The sequence below is a fragment of the Sphaerodactylus townsendi genome, linkage group LG07 (assembly GCF_021028975.2).
Source record: "Sphaerodactylus townsendi isolate TG3544 linkage group LG07, MPM_Stown_v2.3, whole genome shotgun sequence".
Taxonomy (NCBI): Eukaryota; Metazoa; Chordata; class Lepidosauria; order Squamata; family Sphaerodactylidae; genus Sphaerodactylus; species Sphaerodactylus townsendi.
In genome coordinates, this window is record NC_059431.1 from 20778383 (window position 1) to 20804037 (window position 25655).

The window sequence follows — 25655 nt, forward strand, 5'->3', positions numbered from 1 at the left end:
ACCTCTGTCTTTTCAGAGTCTGGTTTCGATTTGTTCACTTTTGGCTGGGTAACCACAGCAGCCAGGTAGCAATTTGGTATGTTCCTGGTTCTGTGCTTGTAGCATATGGTACTAGTCTAGGTGGATTCGGGGGCCTCGTTCAATCTCTGGGGGCCTACATTTCTTCTTAATTCCACCCTACATTTTTCTCTTCTGCCTCCACGCTTCCCAGCCATTTTTTTAAACTGAAGTGCTCCCTTGTCACCAAGGCAACAGACGGCTGAGGCAATGTACAGTCTCCAAGGTTACAGCTTGGGTGCCTAGATTAAAACAATCTGCCAAGCAATGCAGTCTAAAAAAGAAACTGAGACCTGAAGAGCAGAACCACCCAGGTGGGCACGTCCTGTGGACTTGTTTGTATACCTGGTTAGTGCACTGGGACGGTGGGAACTTCAGTGGCTAAAATCTAGTGGAGGAAAAAGGACTTTTCATAACAGCTGCAAGTCTGTAAGAGTTGCTAGTTGCAGAGGTAATATATATCTTTTTCTAGCTGATTCCTTTGCTGTCCTGCAAATCGTTATAAATGTATCCTTTCCCCCTATTTGTGTGCTCTCAGCTCTGTGATATTAATTCCCAAAGGCAGGGAAGTATTTAATTAATTACACCAAGGCAAAGAGCCAGCAAGGTGTGATTAAGAGCAGCAGACTCTAATCTAGAGAACTGGGTTTGATTTCCTACTACAGAGGAAACCTGTTGAGTGATCTTGGGCCAGTCACAGTTCTCTCAGAACTCTCAGCCTGTGCAAATTCCTCTGGACCTTTCTAGTCTTGAAAATCCTATAGGCTCCTCATAAATCAACTGTAAATTGACAGCACTTTGCATATGCACTCACACCCTAAGGCAAACAGTGGGGCCTTAGAAAAAGGGGGGGAGGAAAGGCATATAAGACTGAAGGGAGAAAAATGGGGCAGGGAGAACAGATCAAGGACAGAATGAGGAGCCCTTGGAAAGAAATTTACCCCAAGATCACACTGATTGAAAATGGCGAAGGATGCGGTTGAGCTTCAGATGGGATGACGTAGAGTTGACAAGCTGTTACTGTGAATGACCCAACAGTATTCAACTCGTTGCCAACTTTGAAAAAGGAAGTTAAACAATTCTGTTCTTTTCTTTATAATCCCAGATGGATATTGCTGGAGTTGCCACAGCTGCCCCATCATATTAAGTTGCCAGGGTTACGTTGGCAGGAAACCCAATGCTGGGCTCCATTTACCTGGCTTTATTCAACTTTATTCAAGGGCATAATTTCAGTACAGGCTAAGATTAGACAGTTTTTATTCCCAGGGAACCCTGGGAATTGTAGTTCTCACAATCTTTTAATGGAGAATTCTCTGCACACTCCTAAATTAGAGATGCAATGAGTCCTTGAGAGAAGCCATGACAGTTATAAGTGTATAAAACTGAAATAAGTTAGTAATGTAGATGTAGATAATGTAGATATTTTAACTGTGGAAGATTACTGCTGCTAGTGTTTTAATGTTTAATTAATTTATTTTTTAAATTGAAACTATATGATGTATTTAAGTGTTTAATTGTTCTGTAAACCACCCTGAGCCCTTCGGGGGGTGGGGTGGTCTATTAAATTAAATACTAATACTACTACTACTAATAATAATGATGATAATAATAATTTTATTATTATTATTATTATTGTTATTGTTATTATTATTATTATTAAAAATTAATAATAATAAAATAGCCGAGAAAGAGGAGTTTGGATTTATACCCTGCTTTTCTCAGCTGTAAGGGGTCTCAAAGCAGCTTACAAATTCCTTTCCCTTCCTCTCCCTACAACAGACACCTTGTGAGGTCGACGGGGCTGGGAGAGTTCTGAGAGAACTGTGACTGGACCAAGGTCACCCAGCAGGCCTCATGTGGAGGAGGAATCAAACCTGGTCCTCCAGATTAGAGTCCACTGCTCTTAACTACTATCCCATGCTGGCTTTCCTCTTGAGGATGGTACAGCCACGTCTGTATGACAGCTTGGGATGCTGATACCTCGCTGGTTCAGAATCCACATGTGCAACAGGAAGTGGTTCACATTAATTCTCTGGTTGGATGTCTCTTTTTCATCCCTAGACGCAAAAATTCAGGCCTAGACTGGGATCTGCCTGTTGCATCCAATATGGAATCACGAGTTTCCTACCTGAGCATTTTAGCTTAGATGTCACTGCTACCACTGTGTTGCTACCAAGCTTCTCACTGTTCCAGTGCAGTCGAAAAGCACAACAACACAACGGGCTGGTCTAGGTGCGCTTTGAATCGCTTGTCAGTCATACGTTGCAGTTTTTTCTGCCAGAATGGACAGCATAGCAACAAACACTGAATTGACCTGTCTTACCCAGGGCACATGCTTTTGCTTCCGACGGAGAAAAGTCTATTAAGTTGGACAGCAACAATGCATGGGGAAAGCAACCAATTTAATTCATATACAATTTAAGAGAGTTCAAAGAAGTTGAAAGAAGACCCCTCTCCATTCTCTGTCTCTCTGCCCCCCACACACAAACACACATCCTGTGCTTACCGTGCTGGGGGTGCTAATAATGAGGCCAACCAACGACTAGATGTGAAGAGAATCTCTCCCACCTCCACTCATCTGACAGATGTGTTTGACTGAGATACTATGCTTTGGTGTCCCCTGGGAAATGTAATCCTCAGAGTATCTGTACTGTAGTTCCCAGAATATTCCCAGGTGAAGCACCTCAGACAATGTTGGAAGCAGCAACTGAGGTGCCAGGAGAAATGTATAAGGGAAAAAGCTGCTTGTCTCCCACCCAGAGGTGGGATCCAGCAGGTTCTCACAGGTTCCCGAGAGTAGGTTACTAATTATTTGTGTGTGCCAAGAGAGGGTGACTAATTGGTGATTTTGCCACGTGATTTTTGCCTTAGTTATGCCCCTCCTCTCAGCAGTAGCGCCAGAACTTGAAGCCGTCTCGCAGAAGGTGCATCGGCGTGCGTGGCAGCCTGCGCCTGCGTGCATTCGTTTCCCGCCAAAGGACCGGCGCAGCGGCTGCGTCCTTGCCACAGCCCCGCCCAGGAATGCTTCGTCCCCAGAAATCCCAGCCACACCCCCGTCGTGCCCCGCCCAGCCCCACTGGCGCTACGCCACAGTTTGAATCCCACCACCATGGGAACCTGTTACTAAAATTTTTGGATCCCACCACTGCTCCCACCCACCCACCAGCAACAAGCCAGTCTGCATACTCCCTGGGAATCCCTCAGAATGACAGTTCATCTCCAGACTATAGAGACTGCCTTGTCTGGAGAGGCAGCATAATTTTTAAAAAGTAAATAATAAGAAGCAAATGGGAGACAAGGCAGTCACAAATGAACATCGCTTGGGTGAGGACTTCTATGGCTGGCAAAGCAGGCTAAGGGGTAACCAGTAACCGACTCCTTGCTCTGCAATGTTTAGGGCTCAAATAATCATGGATGAAATGAACAGTGACTGTGGAGAGAAGGGACTGAGCGCAGAGATGCTTGAAACGCCAAGAAGTAAATTAACACAGACCCTGAAAAGGGCAGAAAGATTCACGGAAGAAAAAGAGGTAATTTTCAAGACAAGAGATGTTCACTGCCTACCTGGGCTGAGAGAGTTCTGAGAGAACTGTGACTGGCCCACAGTCACCCAGTAGACTTCACGAGGAATTACTGTTTTCTGTGTGTAGGTGAGTGTCAAGTCACTTATGGTGACCCCACAGGTTTTTCAAGGTAACAAATGTTCATTGCCTATTTCCGCCTGGGCTGAGAGAGTTCTGAGAGAACTTTGACTGGCCCACAGTCACCCAGCAGGCTTCATGTGGAGGAATAGGAAGTTAAAACTGCAGAAACAGAACCGTATAGACGCTAGACAAATCAGCATGCACAAGCCAATAGTACACTCCTTAATACTGTATTTCTGCATTATAATAAAGACTGTTAAATAAAATAATGTGCCTTTATTTCTTATAGAATCTATCAATAACCACTTCACAGCTTTTCTGGCAAAAATATAATATAGCCAATGTAGAAGCTGATGAACAGACCACAGCTTATGTATGTCAGCTACATCAAACTAATATGCTCGTGTTTCGAGACAAAGTTATAGTTGAATCGTCACAATTTAACACAAAATCTATGTGCAGTCTGAAAGCAAATATCACAGTTCTGTGTCAGGTCTGAAAACAAACCTCAATGCAACAGATCTCCCCGGTGTTGTTTTCCAGATGCACGAGGCCCAAAGGGAATGGATTCGCTGTGTAGCTCTCACAAGAATTATCTATGGAAATGGACACTGGAGGGTGGCACAAGCATTTGCTAACCTTGCTCACAGCTACCTGATGATTACAGATAAGGCCTTCTGCCCAGGTGTGTAGCTTCATAAAATGGCACCCGTGGTTCACCCTGGACACTGCGCCCCCCACAGCTGCATCCCCACCCCAAACTCCTGTGCAGTTTGGGGGGGGGGCGGAGCCAACAGTATAAAGCTAGAGCTGACTATCCCCTGTACTCAGTCTGATCCTGGCTTCAGCAAGGCTTGGAAGCCTGCTATTTAAAGCTGGACACAAGCCTTGCTGAGACCAGGATCAAATGGGCCCTTGCTGAGCCCTGCTCACTGGTGTTCAACTATACCACTGTCCTGAGCTCCACGGGGAGTTCCAGACTGGGGCGCAGTTGCAAAGGGGGACCTGCCCCTGAAATGCACCCTCAGGAAGTGGCACCTGGGACTCCTGTCCCCCTGCGCCCCCTAGCTTCGCCACTGCTTCTGCCCTCTTCCAGATTCCTTGACTCGGATGGAACCAGTTTCAAACTAGCTGAGAATTTTGCCCAAGAAATCAAAGGGAAGGCTCTATTTCCACAAAGCTAATTTTGCAGCTTCACACTGTTGTAATGTCTTGTACTATGGATTATACATTTGTGCCAACGAATGCTGTTTTTTAAAAAGCAGGTTAACCATGACTTTGATGGCAGGCAGATATTCAACAAGTAAAGCTGGTGACAACCTGGAAGTGTAGGGAGGGGCATTTCACCTGTTGAATTTCATCATGTGTAGTAATTAAAAATGTAGAGGCCCATGCAGATGAAATGGAGCAATCCAAATTGAAGGAGGTCTTGTCTCAAGGTAGACTTACAGCTGATTAAAAAGTCTTAGTTTTCTTTCTGTACAAATTTCTAAGCAAGTGTAATAGTTTACAAGGGGGGTAGCGGCAAATGCAATGGCAGTGCTGCCATCTAGTGATCAGTGAAGGAAAGTCACTCATTACAGAAGGATAACAAATTTGGGCCCAGTAGCATCTCAGGGCCTTTTCCCACTTGCTTCCATCCTCCTATGCGCGCGCTGCTACTCAGCAGTAGCAGCGTATATCTAAACTGCTTAGCAGCGCCAAAGCGTCCCCGATAGCGCTCTGTCGCGGGAGTGCGTCAAAGGCCACCGTTCGGAAGAGCGTCTGGGATACCGCACGCTGAGGGGCGCGACAGCAGCAGCTTCGGGGCGGCTGCGCTGTCGCCGCCCCTCTCAGTGGGGAGTGCCGAGGGACCCCGCGCTACTCTCCTCGAGTAGCGCGGGGCTTAAGGTGAGTGGGGAAAAGGCCTCAGCTACCAACAAGAGTTCCAGGTTATAACTTTCAAGAGTCAAAGCTTATTGCCAGACAGCCTATTGCCATGCAAACTTAAGCCTCATCAGTTCATATGATTCTTATCCTGTCTGCTTGTTGAGGAGTACGGGGTGCTACTCAAGAACTACCATTGCCCCATATTATTTTCACAATAATCTTAGGAGGTGGGTTTGTCTAAGATAGAGAGTGATGCCTATTGTGCACTTACTGCTTTCAGTGAAAGCTCTTTGGGGTTTTCCTACTGTTTTCTTTCACAAGGGAAGTCCCCTGCTGTAAGATGTCCCCAGCCACCCCAATCCGATCTGCCATTTTGCCTGCCCCTGGCTTCTTAATTGCTCCTGAGCAACCTCCCTCTGGGAAGTTTGCCTGCCGCCTTTTCTTGTGTGCTTCCAGCCGAGGTCTACCACTGGATCAACAGACCATGTTTATTTCATACGTCTATTGCTCCAGTGCTGGACCCACAGCTTGAAAATTTACGTAAAAAGAAAAACAGCATGGAAGACTCTGCCCGAAAAAGCTGTTGTGTGGCCCGGGAAATGTGAGGAGGAGCTGGAAAGCCCAAATCAAGAGTAAAGCTTCCTGATTAACTTTGCCTTCCCTGCAAAGGGAAAAGAGAGTCACACTTTTCCTGGTTTCAGGAACCCCAGAGGATTCCCAGCCTTAAGCCTGTGGACACTTTTGAGAGAGGGTAGTGAGCTGTATCACAAAATGGCTGCCATAAGACATGGAAGATGCCACAAAACAGCTGTCCTTGAAGCTGGTAATCACAAAATATGGGGAGGTTCTAAGGCAAACACCTGTTACTGAGTGAACCCTCCCTAAAGACCCTGAATCACCTCAAAGAAAGGCCCGGGTTGGCTTGTTGCTTCGGGGAAGAAACAAGAGAGCACCAGGAAACACCCATTGTGGCCACAGGTACCATGCAGAGGATCTCTGTAGTAAACAGTAATGACATGACACAGTATAAGACAACTCAATTTCAATTTGTTTCAGAGGACCTAGTCTGCTTTTTTTCAAATTGTATTGGGAAGATCCCCTGAGGCATCACAGCTCCAAGCTAACAAGTGATTACAGAGTCTGGCTTCATGTCAGTATCCAACTTGCTCCTGGGCTAACTGTATATGTCCAGCAATTAGCCCTGATTCCCCAACGGAGAAAGTGATGGACATCAGCATTCCAGAGCAGAGAATACAAGACTCCTTCCTGTCTGAAAAATCAAAGTGTTTCGTATTAATTAAGGGGAGAGGGGTTCATAATGTTTATGTATTTTTCTAGCTGCTAGTTATCAAAATCTGCATAATTTTACTATTGAAATAACAGATTTGAGGGTTTACTCTCTTGAATCGCTTTGTTTGAGGGACATGTTTTCAATATGTGTTAAACCTATTCTTGTTAATTTCCCTAGGTTTTCTTGCTCAGGTGCTGCAACATGCCAATTCAGCTAAAGTTATTCTGTCTATGGGCGGAGGCACACCTCCAAAATCCACCGAGGAAAAGAGAGAGCTTTTGAGCACATTTCTGATGACCTTCTATACCTTGGGTGTAGCGCACTGGATGCAGAAAAAATATCCTTGCTGTGTGGGCAGCCCAGGGCAGCAGATTTGGGATCGAGAGCTTTGAGCTAAAATCAGCAACCGGCTTTTTAGTTCACATGTGGGAAGTTACTGAGTTTAATGGTGATGTTTCCCAGAAGGTATTTGTGGGAATAAATGACTATTCTGAAGGCAGGCATGGAAATATGGCCAAGTTGTTTTGGGAAAGTAATCCATCTATCACAGGCCCCCCCCCCCCCCCCAAAAAAAAAGCAGTTTTATGAAAACAGAAATGCTACAGTTTCATATGACTGCCATATATTAACAAGCTAAAAAGATTCCCAGCCTACGGGAATAGCTGGGAGTTGGCTGTACCAGGGTAAAATCCCAATATTCTACTGAATAAAGGATAGCAAAATACCAGGTGTGTTAGAAAAGTTGTTAGAAATAGTTCCTAAGATACCTGGAATGCCAAATGTAAACTGTATTTTCTGTATTGTCGAAGGCTTTCACAGCCGGATTCAACAGGTTGTGGTGGGTTTTCTGGGCTGTGTGGCCGTGGTCTGGTCAATCTTGTTCCTGACGTTTCACCTGCATCTGTAGCTGGCATCTTCAGAGGTGTATCACAGAGAGAAGTCTGTTACACACTGTGTCTAGTGAGAAGGGAATGGGACTCCTATTCCCATCTTGCGGGAGAGAATTGCATCCAAGTCCATTCCTGAAAAGAATGGATGCCATTTGGATTTTCCATCCCAGGCTGCGGTAGGGCTAGGGCTACCCCAGTTGCAACCTAAACAGAGATTTTATGTTCAGTACGTTCATAGCATGAAATTACTTGAAAGGCATGATGGAGATGTTACATTAGGAGCCAAACAGATATGAATTTGGCTTCTCACAGTGCTTCATTCATTTATTACAACCCTAGCTCTCCTTTTTATGTAAGGCTAGTATTGCCTCTAAGTTGATCAACAGCTGCTGGCCCAGAGACTAGCAAGAGTTACTGGCAGGCTGATAAATAGTGTAGTGATTAACAGTGGTGGACTCTTAATCTGGAGAACCGAGTTTCATTTTCCACTCTGTCACACGAATGGATCTTGGACTAGTCACAGCTCTCTCAGGACTCTCTCAGCCCCACCTACCTTACAAAGTAAGAGGGAATGGAAGTTTGTAAGCCTCCTTGAGACTCCTTAAAGATAGACAAATGGAGTATAAAAACCCACTCTTCTTCTTCAACTTAGCAAGATAACCGATGCCCTGAAGGTCTTTCTGTTGTTTTTAAATGAGATTTCAAAATTAACCTGTCAGCCTTAATGGTTTCTACTGGCAAAGAGTCTTTTTGCAATTTACAAAAGGCAGAATGGGTTATGGAAGAACTGAAGGGGACAACGTGGGAAGAAGCCACCGAATGGAAAATCTCCGAGAAAGACCTAGCTGCTGCACTGGGCAGGTAAATGACAGATTAATAGTTTTATCCTAAGCTGATAAACAGGGACTCACCTTCGTAAGCTGTTGAAAGAGTCCCAAATGAGAACATGTGCTGAATGAATGCAGGTTCTGCAAGGTTGGTCCCCATTTCTCTGTTGGCACTTCATGGTTCCATATCTGTAATTGGACTACAAATATTCATGATTCTTAAAAAGCTCTGCACCATGTATACAGAGGCGTTCCTCCCATGGGGCAAAGTGGGCAGTTCCCCACCTTAAAGGGAGAATCTGGGGTCCCCAGTTTAAATAACATTGAAAGTGATGCTGTTTCCCCCAATTGGATACAACACCATAAAATGGGGACTGGATACAACACCATCAAATGGTTTCATAGCAGTAATAAAACATTTTGAAAGCATTTTGAAAATGTTTTCAAAAAATGTTTCTGCTGTGTTCAGATTTGTGAGTTGGGGGATGTTCTATAATGTGATGGTGTTGGGGGATGTTCTATAATGTGATGGTGACTTTGAAACAACCTGGTGGAAAAAATCTTTGTTTGGTCATGGTGGGGGAGGGTGGCCGCCCATGGGGGGGCATCAAACTCAGGTTTTGCCCACGGCTCCAGTTTGCCTAGGTACGCCACTGCATGTATAAGATTTGGACTGCCCCAAATCACATATATGCAGATCAAGTGGTCTCTATGCAGGAGGTGTAAATGTGTGCAACAGTGCCCAGGGCCAGAGGCATAGTGCCCAGGGGGTTAGGTGGGGCGCGATGTCCCAGGCAGAGCAGAGGCAAAGGCGTGGGTGAGCCATGGAGGAAGCGTGGTGGGAGAGTTCTGGGGCAGGGGTGGGCGCCGTGGCGGCAGGGGTGTACGGTGCATGCGCGCCCCAGGCGCAGTTTCCCCTCGCTCCAGCCCTGCCCAGGGCTCACCCTGGTGTCATGCCCCTCACAGCTGGGCCCCACAGCCTAGCAATTACGTCCCACCCCAAACTCCATGTGGACTTTGGGGTGGGGTAAGCCCTGCTGGTCATCATTTAACTGCATTCCTGCTGGTGGGGCACTGTTGCAGAGGAGGGCTGGCCCTGCATGTGGCTTAGAGGAGTGGCACACATGGCTATAGTGCCCCCCCCCCCCGCCCTCGCTTCATCGGTGTCTATTCTGCAAGGGGACCCAAATCGTTCCCTGGATCAATCATCAAAGCCTATTTTTCATGCTAACTGGTCCGAAATGAAGGGGGGGGGGGATGATGTAGCAGAAATGAAGGTTAAAAAACCAGGGAAACAATCACCTTTGCAGGAGTTTGCCATGTGAGTCACTGAAATTCACATTTGAAACGAGTTCAACAGAAACAAAAGGCCGTGCAGCAATCCGAAATGTCCACCCCTTGCTGCTTAAAAATACTGCATTTTGCTTTCTTTCTTACCGGACTTGGAATTCTGATTTCTCAACTCTCTCTTGCAGGGCGCGTTTGCTTCAAAACAAGCCCATGATGGCGATGGAGCATTTTAAGAAAGCGATCGGGGCTGTCGTTTCAGCTGGAGGAGAGATGGCTCCAGAGCTGATTGATCTTTACCAAGAAATAGCCCACATTGAACAAGTGCAGAAAAATCACAACAAATCCATAGGATACTTATTGATGGTAAGGAATCTCGTGGTGGGAAGGCAGAATGGCGTAGCCCAGGGGTAGGGAACCAATTGGCCATGCTGAAAGGGGCTGATGGGAATTGTAGTTGCTGAACATCTGGAGAGCCGCAGGTTCCCTACCCCTGGCGTAGCCTGACCCTGTGAGATCTTGAAAGCTAAGCAGTCAGTTCTCAGTTGAGGGCCCACCAAGGAAAACTCTGCCGAGGAAGGCAATGGCAAACCATCTCTCCTTTTTATTTACAGGTATCTTGAAAGTGACTTACTTATATAAGAAACCTCATAATACCCTTTTAGCACAGAGTGTACACTGAATCTAGGGATTTGATGTAAATGGGGCTGTTGGATAGCTTTCACGTTAACTCAAAATTATAGCTGCACTGACATTCTGTCATCTTTATAATGTAACGATCTGGTTTTTATAAAAGGCATCATTTATTCTTTAAAGGGGGGCTGGACTGTTTCTTGTTGCTGTCTCTGATTTCATGACGGTCTTAATGTTTTGACTTCATTTTGACGCTGCTGTCACTAGGGCTGTGAAGCACTTTGAAAACCTTTCAGCTATATAGCAGTGAGGAATTTTGTTCAATAAATAGCATATGTAACAATAAATAAAGTAGAATGTCAGAAAACAAATCTCAAAAACCAGCGGGAGAGTGGGATTCCTAGAAATACAAGGACTGGGATTCCCCATAGATCTTTTTCCCCTCCCATGACTCACAAACAAAATAAGGCATGCAAAATAAGCAACTCTGTGCCAAGTGTTTTGATTTACATGTTTCATGCAAGTCATTGAATGAAACTTTCCTTGGTGTGAAATATATTATAATTATCATCACTGAAGACATGAAACTTCCTCCGACTGTCCAGCTATCGGTCCATGAAGGTCTGTACTGCCCACTGAGATCAGCAACAGCTCTCCGTGATCTCACATAGCCCCCTTCCACATATGCAGAATGATGCACTTTCAATCCACTTTCAATCCACTTTGCAGCTGTGCAGAATAGCAGAATCCACTTTCAAACAATTGTGAAAGTGGATGGAAAGTGCATTATTCTGTATGTGTGGAAGGAGCCATAGAAGTTCTTCTTTCATCCACTGCCTGTTCTTTTTGAGGGGGGTGGGGATTGAACTTGGGACCCTCTGCCTGCAAACTAGATGTTGTACTGCTGATCTATGTCTCCTTCCCCGGGTGAAGCTTAGCGAAAACAAAATACATTTCTGGATGTTACATTGTATGCATAATTACTGTATTAAGGTCCTTGTAACTCTGACCTGGATGGCTCAGGCTAGCCTGATTTTGTCAGAACTTGGAAGCTAAGCAGAGACAGACCTAGTCAGTACTTGGTTGCAGAGGCGTAGCTCCAATGGAATGGAAGGGGCACAATGCACCAGGTGGGCGCCCCTGTGGGGGCGGGGCAGGGCGTTCTGGGGGCGGGGCATTCCAGGGGCGGACATTGGCATGGCAGGGGCAGAGGACGCACCAGTGCACCGGGTGTTTTTCCCCCTTGCTACGCCTCTGCTTGGTTGGGAGACCACCAAGGAATGCCAGGGTTTTGTGCAGAGGAAGGTAATGGCAAATCACCTTTGAATGGCTCCTACCTTAAAAACCCTACATGGTCAACACAAGTTGGCTATGACTTTCTACCACCAAGTTTCTTGGCGAAGAATGGAGGGAACATTGAATAGGCTGACCCATCTTCATGTTTGCTCAGATAACACAACTGTTCCTTTACTCACTGATGACCATTTTTCTTTTCCTAACAGGCCCACTGCGTTGCATTAGCTGTGCACACAAAATTCAGCACTGAAGCAGCATCCACAGCATTGCTACTGGCCAAGGCTTATGCTGCAACCGGAGAACAAAAACATGCAGGTATAGAAGCACAAATGCCCAGGGAGAAATTAGGATTGGCAACTTCCAGAAGGGGCCTGCAACCCCCATTGAAACCCAACAGATCTCCAGACCACAAAGAAGGAAAAAGCAGTTTATGACATCACATCCCTGCAAAGCTCATTCCCAAAACTCTGCCTTCTAAAGGCAACACCCCCAATAATTTTCCAAGCTGATAATAGGAGAGATGCTTAATTTCTTTCCTTTTGCAAGAGCCTACCAGGATAGGTTATTTTATTTCCTTACTGGGTCCTCAATATTTATGTTAAGATGATTTTAGGGACATAAACCAACCTATACCATATGCTTTTTGTTTTTGTTTTAATGGGGCTGGAATTCAAATGATCCATTCTTTAGGATAAGAGGATCCAAGATAATGTAAATAATACACTTATAAACAGAATGTGTCCTGTACTTATGCTTTCTGTAGAGACGACTGAAATGTATTTCACCGAGAGTCTTGCCGCTTACAAAGCAGCACTGGGGTCAGACCATTCCCAGACGATTAGTGCCTTGGAGGACTTCAGTAAATGGCTTGTACATGTAGGGAAGAGAGAGGTAACAGGAAATTGGGGGATTGTGCAATATTTTATTGATGAGTATGCATTAGAGCCTTGTGAAATGGGACTGGAAGTATCACTTGTCAGGAAATAGCCACAGCTGTTATTTAAAAGTGTACGTGCTGATTCTGCAAAGTTCCTATGGAATCAATCCGACATACGTCATTGTCCTGCCTGTTATATCTTCACTCCCAAGAAGGGGCAGACAACTTTTTTCGCCATCCTTATGGAATTAAAATTTGGTGCATGCACACAGAAACAGTGTGCACCATAGTTAACTGGCTGAAGGAGAGAATTAGCATTCACTGTCTGTGGGGACATGTAGTCGTGCCCGCGGAGTCAGCGTAAGAACGAGACAGGACACGGAGATATCATCTGGTGGAGAGGCATCCCAGCCAGCTTGGGTAGCAGGTCCGTGATCCTGGCGACTCTCTACGTGCTAACAGCACTATTACCCAGAAGTTATAGTGAGAGGCGGACGGAGACTGAGAGATCATCGCTATGTGATGCATATTGATCTCACCTGGCTGCACAATAATGTAAGGAGGAGGGAGGGCTTATCCGAAGCGTCATGGGTCTAATCCTCACCTGGGGGCAAGGGCCCATTGTCCCTTTGTTTGCAGGACACCTATTGGTGAATTTGTGAAGCCAGGTAGTTGCCATGACTGCATATGACTCACTTCAGCGGGGGGGGTGAGGCGGATGGAAGTCGTAGAGGCTGGCATCCCGAAAGAAGCAGCTCTACTTACGGTGCTGCTGGATCAGCGGCTCATCCCTACATCTCCTCCTTTTCGTTTTTAGAGGGGAGACCGAATTGTTGGGGGGGGCGATTTAAAGGGGCAGCTCGCTTCCTCCGCCCGTTTAAGCTGTACATTACAGGACTTAGTTCTAATTCGCGATGAAAGTCGAGAAGAGTGGTTTCTTACATGTTACAGGCAACGTATTAGACACACATTGAATAAAACAAGATCCGATGATGGGGAGCATACAGTTAGCAGAACCAATGCAGAGAGCTGTACAATAGCACTTAACCATCCTCCCCATTTGTAGCCAACTCCAGAGGGCTGACCACCAGTAAGGGCAATCGTCATATTTCAGATTGGATACAACTTCTTGCAACTCATGCACTTTCATATGAATTAAATGGGAATTATCAGAGATTAAAACAACCACATATTATGTACATTCTCTCCACAACCTTGGTGATGCAACAGCAACAAATAATGCGATGCTTGGTAGCGGTTATCTACCGCAAAGTTAAGCAGCGTAGTTCCTGTTGCTTTCGGAGGCCAGGGCATCCAGAGCTGATGGAGGTTCAGGATTTATGGACTTCAGCGAGAGGACAGGCCAGCCGCCCAATTGTCTTGGCGTTATGCCAAGAAATGCAAGTCCGGGGACTCCCACTAGGGAAGTCGAGGGAGACAAACTCTGCCTCGGGAGAGGCGACCGATAAATAAGCTTTGGCAGGAAAGTCGAAAGCCAAGCGGGCTTGGCTGGCCGAAGAAGGCAGGCTCGAGGGTGGAGCCTGAAGGCAGGGCGATTGTGAAGGCTGGCTGAGGCAACATGAGAGTCCTTTCTGGCAGAAAGCGAGAACAGGGATGTAGTTAAAAGTCCTTTCCCGCGAGTCCAGAACCACCCTTGGGGAGCAGGATGTTTCCGATTACATGGGGAATGTCCTCTGTGTGCGTGCAGTTCCATTTTGGCCCAAACGCCCGGTGAATGGGCCGGGCGATCTCCTCGTCCCTGCACCACGCCCGGCAATGTCGGCGCAGGTGTTGGACTTGTGATTGGCGACAGTTTTAGCGAGTGACAAAGAGGAAGCGGCGGAGGTTTTGGGCGGCGGGTCCCCTGTCGGCGCCGGCGAAGGTTTGTGGTGGCGGGTTCCGTATTAAATCATAGAATGCATAATGGGCCGAAGCATTCGTATAAAGGGGCTTAAGCCAGAACTCCGCTAGGAAGTCTCCAGGGGAAAACTTTGCAAGCGGGGGGGAGCAGGCAAGGAACACTCCGACAGGTACTAACCCAGGCAGAAGGATGAAGCGTTGGCAGCTGACGGCAGGTGCTGCCAGATGTTGGTCCTGGTCAGAGCTCGTCAGGGGTGGCCGACTGCCACACCCGGCAGGGAGGCAGCAGAGCAGGCAGATGATGGTGATTGCTGAGTTGGCCCGGTGACGCCCAAAGGAGCAGCACACATATGGGTCCTCCGGGCGTCGGGAAGTGCTTAGCCTTGCTGCGCCAGCGACTCTCGAGCTTGGCTGGTGAGTACGCCTTGATATCCCCAGGTCATCGGGTATTTGGACCGTCCGAGGCGTTGGCCGGCGTCTCCGTTAGGCGCTGGGGCGGAGTCCTCAGAGAGATCCGTTCCATCTCGGGATGGGGTTGAGGACTCCTCCACAAAGCGCCATTCCATGGGGCTGGCACGGTCATGGCGAGTCGGGATCTGTAGGGACCTGTAGGAAGGACTGAAACACCCCCTTCCCAGGTTATGGGAGGGGGCGAGGTCCGCCAAACTCGGTTCTAGAGTAGATGGCGGGAGGAGGTCAGATAGGGGTTTTGTTTGATTTAATGTTTGATATAAAGGGGACTATATAAGAGGAAGCATTTTGCAGCCACCTGGTAGGTTGCTGTAATGCAGTCTGTTGGGGGCGCCTACTCCCTCTTTCTTTAAGTTGTTTGGCAGGGAGGGCAGAGGTGAAATCCTGATGAAGCCTGGCTTTGAAGCGTCATCAGAAGTCACGTCCAAAGGCCCAGTCCGAGCCTCGAGGACCCTAAGAATTGTGGAGTATGCATACCCCAATCTGCAACACAAAGGAGGACTTTGAAAAGGCTTCCGGGGGTGACAGATGCATCAGGGGAACAAGGCAATCAGGCAATTAGGAGTGGAATTTCCCACATATACAAAGGGGGAGGGTTTTTTTCTTTTACAGCGGGAAATGTACCCGTGGCGCTTAGTGGTTAAGCGCCAGAAAGGCTGGAAGAGCTAAATTTGTGATCCGAATTATCTTAGAAATGCAGCCGCTTGAAACCACTCCTTAAAGAGGCGGTTTATTTCATGACATTTAACATTGTATTGATACAGCCGCCAGGCGTTGGTGGGCAACCATAACCCACGGGTTATGTGGCCAGATTTAGTCGCGGCAGCATCCTTAACCTGGGGCCTGTCCACAGCGGTGCTGCGGTACCAGGGCCGGGCCCCGGGCCTATCCAGGGAGGGGCCAGTCAGCCAATTGGCCCTCGCCTTCCTGCTGGTTGAAAAAAAATAGAAGGAAGAAAGGAGGAGGGAGAAACAGTTCCTGAAGAGCAAACTTTAGCATGCGCGTAATCATGGCAGTGTAGGCCTCAGATAGGCGAAGAAAAGGCTCTCAAGGAAGGTTTTGAAGAATTAGAGGGGTTTAATGGAAGAATCCTCTTATGGGGAAAACTTTAGAGTCTCTTGAAGGGGTGAGAGACATGCAGAACATATACGGGCATACAGGCACATGTAAAAGAGTGATGAGGGAGGATTACTAACTCTGATTTGGATCTTGCTTTCTGGATCTTGCAGAGTTCCTTCCATGAGCTGCGATCCTGCTCTCCTGAGGTACTGACGATTTTGCTGCCACTGGGAGCTTTGAGCTTAGGAGCTTTGCATGGCTCGGAGGCTATGAGATCTGGTTTGAACCTTATGGCTGGAGGGGAACGGGGGGGTTGCTATGAGACTTTGGGCTTAAGGCCCGCGGTGTTAGCATCTTCCCCTTTCCATGCCTCATTGTCCTGTAAGATTGGCTATAGGACATTTGAGGGAGGTTCAAAAGCTTGTGACGTCCTAACTAGTTGAGTAGGGCGGACTAGGCATAGTGCCAGGATGTTGAGATTTTCTTCCGTCCAGCATTCTTTCCTGCACCCGCCCAATTCGTTGGTTATGGACTCTGCAGAGATCCTGAAATCTTGGCGTCCTCTCTGTGGCACTGGGCGTGTGGTGACTTTGGAAATAGAAGGGGCTAGCAAGGCAGGAAGTATATAGGCGATAGGAGGGAGCAAGCGAGATTTGGATTAGCTGAACTTAGATTGGGCTCGAGAGGTGGAAGCGTGAGAGCCGTCGGAGGGACTTGGCAGTTCCCTGCGGGATGTTTGTGTCCACACCTGGATGTGGATGAAATACAGTGCGTGGAGTCGATGACCCCTGGGATGATGAACAATCCCTGCTCAGCGGTGGAAGCTCTTGGCAAGATCGGCCCAATGGTCTCCGTGGGGATGGGATCACTGCTGCTGAGCTGGAGCAGCGAGAAAGTCAGCGAGGAGGCGCTCGGGGGGAAGGGGTTTGAGGTCTGGGACCTTGGTTTAGGGCTGGGAGATGCCGGAGTCACGGGCCTCCCAGCGGAGCATTAGGAAGCACCTGGTGCCCAAGACCTCCTGGGGTCTTAAGCCCTCTGGGGAGACTTAGCCTTCCGTTGAGCTGGAAGGCCCGCCCGAGCAGCCTGCAATCCCTTACCGGAAGTGTCCTGGCTTGTTGCAATTAAAACCTCATCTCGGGGGCTGTCTCATGGCAGCGGAGGAGAGGAGCTCAAGCTAGAAGAGCTGGCTTGATGAAGTGAAAGACCCGATATCTGGCAAACTTTGAGCATGTCTAGAGCGGATTCGAGGGAGTTCTTCCTAGTCCTGTGACTTCTTTAAAGCATTCAGCCGGAAGCGTTCTCCCAGCAAACCCCAAGGGTTAAAGCCCTGGGCCTCCTCGTTGTCAACCTGCCTCTTGAGGGGCCTCCTGGAGCCTGTTCACAAATTCAGCGCGGGGCTCCTGGGGTTTGCTGGATGGTGAAAAACTTTGGGTTGGCTGTCAGTAGCTGGGGACCTTGTGAGCGCCTTGTGGAGGCACAGTCAGAAGCGACCTGGGGTGGCCTCTGGCAGGATGGTGTCGTTGGGATTGGCGAAAGCCCACCACCATGGCCGTAAGCTGCTTGTGGCTGTGTAAAGCGCCCGCCAGGCGGCTCCCTATTGATGCATTGCTGGCGGGGCCTAGCTTTCCCAGATCACATATTGCGCCCGGGTTCAAAAGCATCACGAAAGAGTGGTTTTCAGTCATCGGAACCATTAGGTGATTCCTGTGACTGCTTCCATGCCTCTCCGCGTGAGGCTAGTGATTCCCTCGTCCCGCATTGCTACCTTCGCGGAGCCGGTGAGGATGGTAGCCTGAGGTACTCGACAACTTCGCCCGAATGATGCCATCCTCCCCGCCGTTATCGATTGAAGTGGGCCGGGGCACATGGCAGGTCCATGGCATCATCTTCCGTCAGGAGTTTCCTTCCTTGCAGATAAGTAGTTATCACGGCTCTGCTGGGGTTTTGAAAACCAGCGCCATTACCGATGGCTGGCAGTCGACGCTTTAGAAATGAAAGGTGGGCTTGGCGGCCCAGGCAGCGGGAGAATTGAAGGAGGGCGTCCAATTTAGTGGATAGAAGTTCGGGGGGTGAAACTGAAGCTGAAGAGATTGAAGGAGGCGTCCTACAGCAAAGGGAGCCATAGACCTGCAGGCTGATGGCGACATAACAGTATCTCCACGTCAGTAGCAGCGACATCGTGGCGAGGCTCTGTGTGAAAGTGTGATGTTTTCCCAATCCTTAGATTCAGTATCACAGGTACCATGGACATTGAGCTTCAATCTCCTCAACCAATTTGCGCTCCCCTCCTCTTATGGAGACCCTGCTAAGCGTTTTAGTTAAGTTGGCGTTGCTGTCGCAAAGCTACGCTTTGGCTTCCCATACTGCGTTGTTTTAGATGCGGTTGATACAGAACTGGTCCCTGGATGCGCTGAGATCCAGCCGGACCGAGGCGTCACCGAGATAGTCCCTGGATGGCGATCAGCTGGCGTCGGTACCCGTGACGGCCCGCTTTCAGGCGATGAGTGAGGCAGGTGGAGGTTAGATTCCAGTTTCAGCACCAGCTTGTAGTCGTGCCAGCGGAGTCAGCGTAAGGAAACGAACAGGGCCAGTTATCATCTGGTGGAAGCCAGCAGCAGAATGAAGTCGATGCAGCGACTCTCGTGTGCTAGTACCTGGCACTGCTTTTATTAGAAGTTATCGTGGAAGTGCAGAAGGCCGGACCGGGAAGCGCCGGGAGGCCGGGGAGACTGAGAGATCATCGTAGCTGATGCATGATCTCACCTGGCTGCTATCGTCGCGGGGAGGAAGCATCAGCGTCTGGGTCTAATCCTCACCTGGGGGCAAGGGCCCATTGTCCCTTTGTTTGGGACACCTGGTGGTTGTGAGCCAGGTAGTTCATGACCTGTGACTCATTGGGGGGGTGAGGGGCGGGGGAGCGGTGCGACCAGAAGATCGTAGGAGCGCTGGCATCCCAGCGCTCTACTTACGGTGCTGCTGGATCAGCGGCTCATCCCTACAGGGACAGAATGCGGTTTATCTTCTTCCTCCCCCACCTCTGGATGGGACCAGGAGGCATCAGACGATGAAAGCCATGTTACATTATTAACAAGTTGGGTCAAGGTTTGGGTTTGGGACAACAGCACAAGAGGAGGAAGTTCCAAATTTGGGCAAATTACTCCCCTCCGACGAGGTCTCTCCTGGCCCCTGGGGGTGGGGGTGGGGTGAGGGTAAGGTTGCCAGATCCAGTTTGGGAGGTTCCTGGAGATTTGCCAGTGGGGCACAGGGAGAACAGAGATATCAGTGGGGTACAATGTCAGAGTCCACCCTATAAAGCAGACCTGGGCATTATACGGCCCGCAGGCCACATCTGGCCCGCCGGATGACCCTGACTGGCCCCCCTGCCATGCTGGGGAGCGAGGTGTCTTTGAAAGCCCTGCAGAAACTGGTTGCCTTGGCTGCCGGCTTCTGCGGGGCTTTCAAAAGCGCCTGCGTGCTGCAAGGGGCCGAAACCTTTAAGCCCGCCAGAAGCCAGTTGCCTTGGCTGCGGCTTCTCGCGGGGCTTTCTCTTCGCCTTTTGGCCCGGCCCTCCACAGTATTTTCTGTTTCTTATGCGGCCCCATGGAGAAAATAATTGCCCACCCCTGCTATAAAGCATCCATTTTCTCCAGGGGAAATGCTCTGTGTAGTGTGGAGATGTAATTCCGGGTGGCAGCCCGACTGCTGGCTGTTTCAGCTGAGGAAAAGAACAGGGAGAGAAGGCAGGAGCCACCCACCCACCCATGGCCCAACTCCCCAGCCGAACAAGGCTTTGGGGGACCTTTTTCAGTGGCTTAAATCTGCAGATGGGGAAGGACGTGTTCCCCGATGGAAATTTGGTGGGTTTGGTGAATCTCCCTAGCCTGCCCTGCCCCCAATTGCATCATTGTCCTCCTGAATGCCAACGCAGCTCTGGGGGCAGAAGGCTTTTCCAGGTCAGGACCGTTTGCCTTCCCCAAAGGCGTAAGTGCCACTTTCACCGGTGGGGTGGGCAAATGTGTTGGCATTCCGCCACCCTCCCCAATCTGGATTGGGTTGTACGTTACTTGACCTTTTACCTCTGAACTCCAGCAGCGTCTGCTTCACTTCGTATGGATTTCTCCATATCTTGTATTGCTCCGTGGCCTTCCATCAAGAAGGAAAAAGAAAAGCAACCCCTTTAAAAATATCTATCAATATAAAAGGGAATCCCCAAATATAAATGGTCTATTCTTGTTACTGTATAGAAATAAAGACATTTCAGTGATTTTTTTAACAATAAAAACCTTTCTTTTCTAGCAAGCCTATGATCTACTTCAAGAGTCCTTTACAGCCCAGTCAGATCTGTGCAGCGACTTCAACGAAAAGGCAGCTGAAAGATTTTATATTATGGGTGGGATCTGTCTAGCGGAGAGGAAGATGAAGGAAGGTTACCAGTGGCTCAGTAAGGTAATTGCCAAATTATTGTGCTGCCTTTTTATGCAGAGTTTGAATATGTAAATTCTAGAAAACAGACATCATGGTATACAGTCAAAACGAAAATCTATGGCATCTTAAAGTTTAACACCAAAATCTATATAGTTCCTTTTATTGGAGCCAACCAAAACGACACAAAACATTGTGCAAGCTTTTGAGCTCATCAGAACTCTTAGTCAAGCCAGATGTTACCAAAAATTAAAAAATTGAGGGGGGAGGGGAAAAGCAGATTGTTCAGATCTTAAGACCTTCTCATGGCGACCTGCTGTAGGATCCTTGCGCTGCTGGAAAGTCTTTCGACTTCCACCATGGCACAACCGTCTCTCAACACCTGTCACTTGTCTTGAAAACCCTGTGGGGTTGCTTTAGGTCAGTTGTGACTTGACAGCATACACACACACTATGAGTACGTTTTTCGTCAGCCACTAACTTTCACACAGGCCTGCTCATTCCACCTACCTGACTGGTCTTTGGAGAGAAGCTCCTTGGACTCAACATCTGTTTATGTACAATATTCTCAAGCTCCTGTCAGTAGGCGCACAGCTAAATTAAAGCCCTTTGCTTGGACAGTTGCCTGTTCATACTGACTCATTCCTACAATTCCTTTCTTATAAAAGGGAGATAGATTACCAAGTAATCTTTACATCAGTCTTCCTACCTATAAGCCAGCAAAGGAAGTTCCTCGTGACCAGGATACTCAAAATTCTCTCTCTCTCTCTCTCTCTCTCTCTCTCTCTCTCACACACACACACACACACAATCCTTTTCTTTGTTTTTGCAAAGCTGCTGTGGTTTAGTGATTAAAGTGTAGAACTGAGATTGGGGAGTCCTAGGATCAAATGTCTTCTCAGCCATGAAAACTTAAAGGGTTGCTGTGAGGATAAAACAGGGGGGAGGTCCCTACGTATCACCTTGAAGGTGGAATAAAAATCCAGAAGATGGATCTATATGACACTCTTGTCTTGTTTTACATTTATGCAGTGTGCAGAGATCCAGGCTGCTGTTTATGGTCCCCGACACAGGAAATCTAAAGAGATCCAAAAACTCTTGAAGCTTCTGGAGACGTAAGTTTCCTCATTTTTAAAAACAACGTAGAAATCAAATGTAGTGTTGGAAGAGGCAAAGGTAATAGGTCTGAACTCAAAAGATTCGCTGGGAACAATCTAGGCCAGGGGTCTGCAACCTGCGGCTCTCCAGATGTTCATGGACTACAATTGGCCATGCTGGCAGGGGCTGATGGGATTTGTAGACCACGAACATCTGGAGAGCCGCAGGTTGCAGACCCCTGGTCTAGGCTGCAGCTAGGGATGCCGGCCTCCCAGGGGGACCTGGAGTCCCGCAGAATTACAGCTTATCTCCAGACTGCGGAGATCATTTGCCCTGGAGAAAATGGGTGCTTTGGAGAGTGGCATCTATTACATGGTACCCCACTGAGGTCCCTGTCGCCCCCAGGCTTCATCCCAAAATCTCTAGGCATTTCCCAACTTGGATCTGGCAACCCTCTCCTCCCCTCCCCATCATCCACCAGTGCACTGTTGGAAGAGGAAAACCACAGACCATAGAAGATCCAGGGCTGACCTGACCTAGAAAGATCTGGTGGTCACAGGCTAAGCTGGAATCTCAGTCAAGACCATTCCTTCCAAGATCTCAACTGGTTCCCTGAAGGTCCTGCCACTGTATGTGAGGTAGACATAGCCTTGCAGTCTCTCGCCACTTCAGGGGGAGACGAAAGAGCTTCTTACAGGGTTGTCGCAAGAAAGGATTGCCTGGTGGGGTTCCCCATGTCAACACCATGAATGAAATGCTTGCTAATCTCACTCAGTGAAATTGGACTTCTGATTCTGCGCTTTAATCTAGTACCATGCACATGGCCTTAACTTAGAGGTGTCCAACTCTGGCGCTTCAGATGTTCATGGACTACAATTCCCATCAGCCCTTGCTGGCATGGCCAATTAGAGTTGGACACCCCTGCTTAACTAAACAGAGCTCAACAATGTATGTGAAAATACAGTATTACAGGCCTTTGAAGAAACTATTTATTGCTTATACAACTCACACTGCTTATTCCAAATCAGATCATTCGTCCATTAAAGTCAGACTGGTGATAGCTATCTGGAGTCTTGGGTAGAGGTATTTGACCTGGTTCGAGATCAAATCGAGCACGAATCTCCCAGATCCTAGTCTGGCATTCTTAACAACTCTCCTAGACTGGTTATATGCAATGGGCTAGGATTCTGTGACCAAATCAAGCCTGCGATGTCCCTACAAGCTAAAACGACTAAACTGAAGCTGTCATATTTTGGTTGTATTACGAGATGGCAAGAGTCACTGGAAAAGACCATCATGCTAGGAAAAATCGAAGGCAGCAGGAAAAGAGGAAGACCCAAAATGAGATAGAGTGACTCTATGAAGAAAGTCACAGCCCTCAGACTGCAAGACTTGAGCAAGGCTGTTAAGGATAAGGTGTTTTGGAGGACACTGATTCATAGAATCATAGAATTGGAAGAGACCTCAAGGGCCATCAAGTCCAACCTTCTGCCATGTAGGAACATACAATCAAAGCACTCCTGTCAGATGGCCGTCCATCATTGATTGGGTCATCATGATTTGGAAGCGACTCTATGGCATTTAACACACACAAACATATTCTTTTAACTGGAGGTGCTGGAGATTGAAGCTGGAATGTCCTGAATGCTAAGTAGATGCTCTCTCATTGAGCCGCGGTCCCTCACAGTCTGAGGCAGATTAAATACTCAACCCAAGGTACCAAACTATGGATTTGATATGATCTACAGATGATGCTCAGTCACTGTTTGTGCATCACCCTCTTGTTTCTGATTTTAGGAATGTAAAGGCTACTGTTAGCTTATGTGTGAAACTGCTTAGGCCCCTTCCGCACATGCAACATAATGCACTTTCAATCCACTTTCACAACTGTTTGCAAGTGGACTCTGCCATTCTGCACAGTAAAATCCAGCTGCAAAGTGCACTGTGTCCAGACTTCTCTTATTACAGACTTCCCTCTGTGATACGCCTCTGAAGATGCCAGCCACAGATGCAGGCAAAACGTTAGGAACAAGATCCACCAGACCACGGCCACACAGCCCGGAAAACCCACCAGAACCAACCTTTCTTCTGTTTGCTGCAGGTCTTCTGTTGTACGTGAAGGCTCCAGACAGCTGACCCAGCAACAACAGAAGGCATCAAGTCAAACATTGTGTTAATCTCCTGGGTGGGCTCAGCCCGCACTGAACCAGTTGCTGGAGACAGGACAACAATCGATGCATGACTGGACGATGCAGATACAGAGAAGCCTGCCCACTGAACCATCTTGTTTGACCATTGTGGGGAGGGGGGGGGGGGCTGGTGTAAAATCCTCGGGCTTGCTGAGCCCAGACTCAGTGCATTGTGCACACATCATGTTGCCGTGAGGATGAAGAGAATAATAAAGTCTGCCAAAGCAAAGATCATCTCCATGACCCATCTAATTTCCTGAGGCTTGTTGGAAACGAGTGCCAGTTGAGGTGAGACAGAACGTCGCAATTTGCTCCATTTTCTCCATCGTGGTTAATGGGGACGAGAGGGTGAGGGGAGGTAGACTGTGTATTCCCAGGGTGCCCACATTTTTTGAGCCTGCAGGCACATTTGGAATTCTGACATAGCATGGCGGTAGCAGCAACAAAACGGTGCCACAAAGTGGCTGCCACAAGTGGCCGCAAAATGGCTGCCACAGCTTAACTTCAATAACACAATACAGATTTTTATGCTGTGAAGAAAAAGAAGAGTTAGATTTATATCCCCCCTTTCTCTCCTGTAAGGTGATTCAAAGGGATTGACAATATCCTTTCCAACCCCACCCCGACAAACACCCTGTGAGGTGGGTGGGGCTGAGAGAGCTCCAGAAAGCTGTGACTAGCCCAAGGTCACCCAGCTGGTGTGTGGGAGTGTACAGGCTAATCTGAATTCCCCAGATAAGCCTCCACAGCTCAAGCGGCAGAGCAGGGAATCAAACCTGGTTCCTCCAGATTAGAGTACACCTGCTCTTAACCATAAGAACAAGCCAGCTGGATCAGACCAGAGTCCATCTAGACCAGCACTCTGCTACTCGCAGTGGCCCACCAGGTGCCTTTGGGAGCTCACATGCAGTACGCCACTACGCCACTGCTGTGATGGCAGCTGCTGCCGAGCCGACATTTAAAATAATCTGCACAGCCAACCCAACCTCCTGTAATCAATCAGAATCCTTGCTGGGCAAAAGCCCCACTTGCCCCCACTTACTTCCTGGGGAGCAAACGAAAAAGTGCCAATGGGCGCCGTGGCAGGGACCCAGAGTCTATTCTGTCCCACTCTGGGGACAGAGCGCACCTCTTCTTCATTTCCCCAAGATGCATCTCGGAAACATCAGCTTCTAAAACTTCCACAGTATTGGACAGTTTAGTGTAAGGTGAGTTCAGCACCCCATTCTTTCTCCCCTCAAAAGGAAAAGAAAGGACAATTACTGGTCCCAAATACTTCACTTTCTGTCCCTCCAAGGAACACCTACATCCCAAGGTCACCCTTTGGAGGCATTAAGGTCTGCCTTTGTCTTCTGCTTGGTCCAGAACTGATCCTGCTACTTATCAGCAGTCTTACAAGCTCTTACTTGTAGCAACTGTAATGATGGATAGCCCCTAGCCCCGTGGTGGCGAACCTTTGGCACTCCAGATGTTATGGACTACAATTCCCATCAGCCCCTGCCAGCATGGCCAATTGGCCATGCTGGTAGGGGCTGATGGGAATTGTAGTCCATAACATCTGGAGTGCCAAAGGTTCACCACCACTGCCCTAGCCTATCTATTCTGTGGTTAGTTTCAACAACTAATTCCACACGGCTGCAGAAGACCTGAAGCTTATGCCCCAAAATGGTGGCCAGAAAGCCAGCAATAAAGCTGAATTCCTATGGGACTGATAACTATTTGCTCCAGGACAGAATAGTCCTTCGGTGGTGCCGCCTTATGCTAAAGTGGGTGATCATCATTAGTCTATAAAAGTCAGTATTGTCCACTTTCTGTGGGTCTCAAAAAGAGGTCTTTCAGATCACCTGCAGCTATCTAGACCCTCTAACTGCACCTGCTGGGTTCA

General features: G+C 48.1%; 1 protein-coding gene across 1 annotated transcript; it reads left to right on the forward strand.

Annotated features, from left to right (window-relative positions):
- The first annotated feature begins 339 nt into the window (after positions 1-339).
- On the forward strand, positions 340-23994 carry TTC23L (tetratricopeptide repeat domain 23 like). Its single transcript, XM_048502732.1, has 11 exons — positions 340-508; positions 3455-3587; positions 4245-4386; positions 7039-7198; positions 8487-8612; positions 10054-10231; positions 12001-12109; positions 12558-12685; positions 20358-20507; positions 21516-21598; positions 23683-23994. Exons 2-11 carry the CDS (start codon positions 3468-3470, stop codon positions 23756-23758), a joined length of 1272 nt encoding a protein of 423 aa, XP_048358689.1. The 5' UTR covers positions 340-508; positions 3455-3467; the 3' UTR covers positions 23759-23994.
- Positions 23995-25655: the final 1661 nt, after the last annotated feature.

Bases quoted from the DNA above. Each gene is read 5' to 3' on its own strand.
- TTC23L (XM_048502732.1), top strand. From the start codon at position 3,468: ATGGATGAAATGAACAGTGACTGTGGAGAGAAGGGACTGAGCGCAGAG. The intron at 8,613-10,053 runs GTAAATGACAGA...TCTCTCTTGCAG, and splicing joins CTAGCTGCTGCACTGGGCAG to GGCGCGTTTGCTTCAAAACA. The intron at 12,110-12,557 runs GTATAGAAGCAC...TGCTTTCTGTAG, and splicing joins CGGAGAACAAAAACATGCAG to AGACGACTGAAATGTATTTC.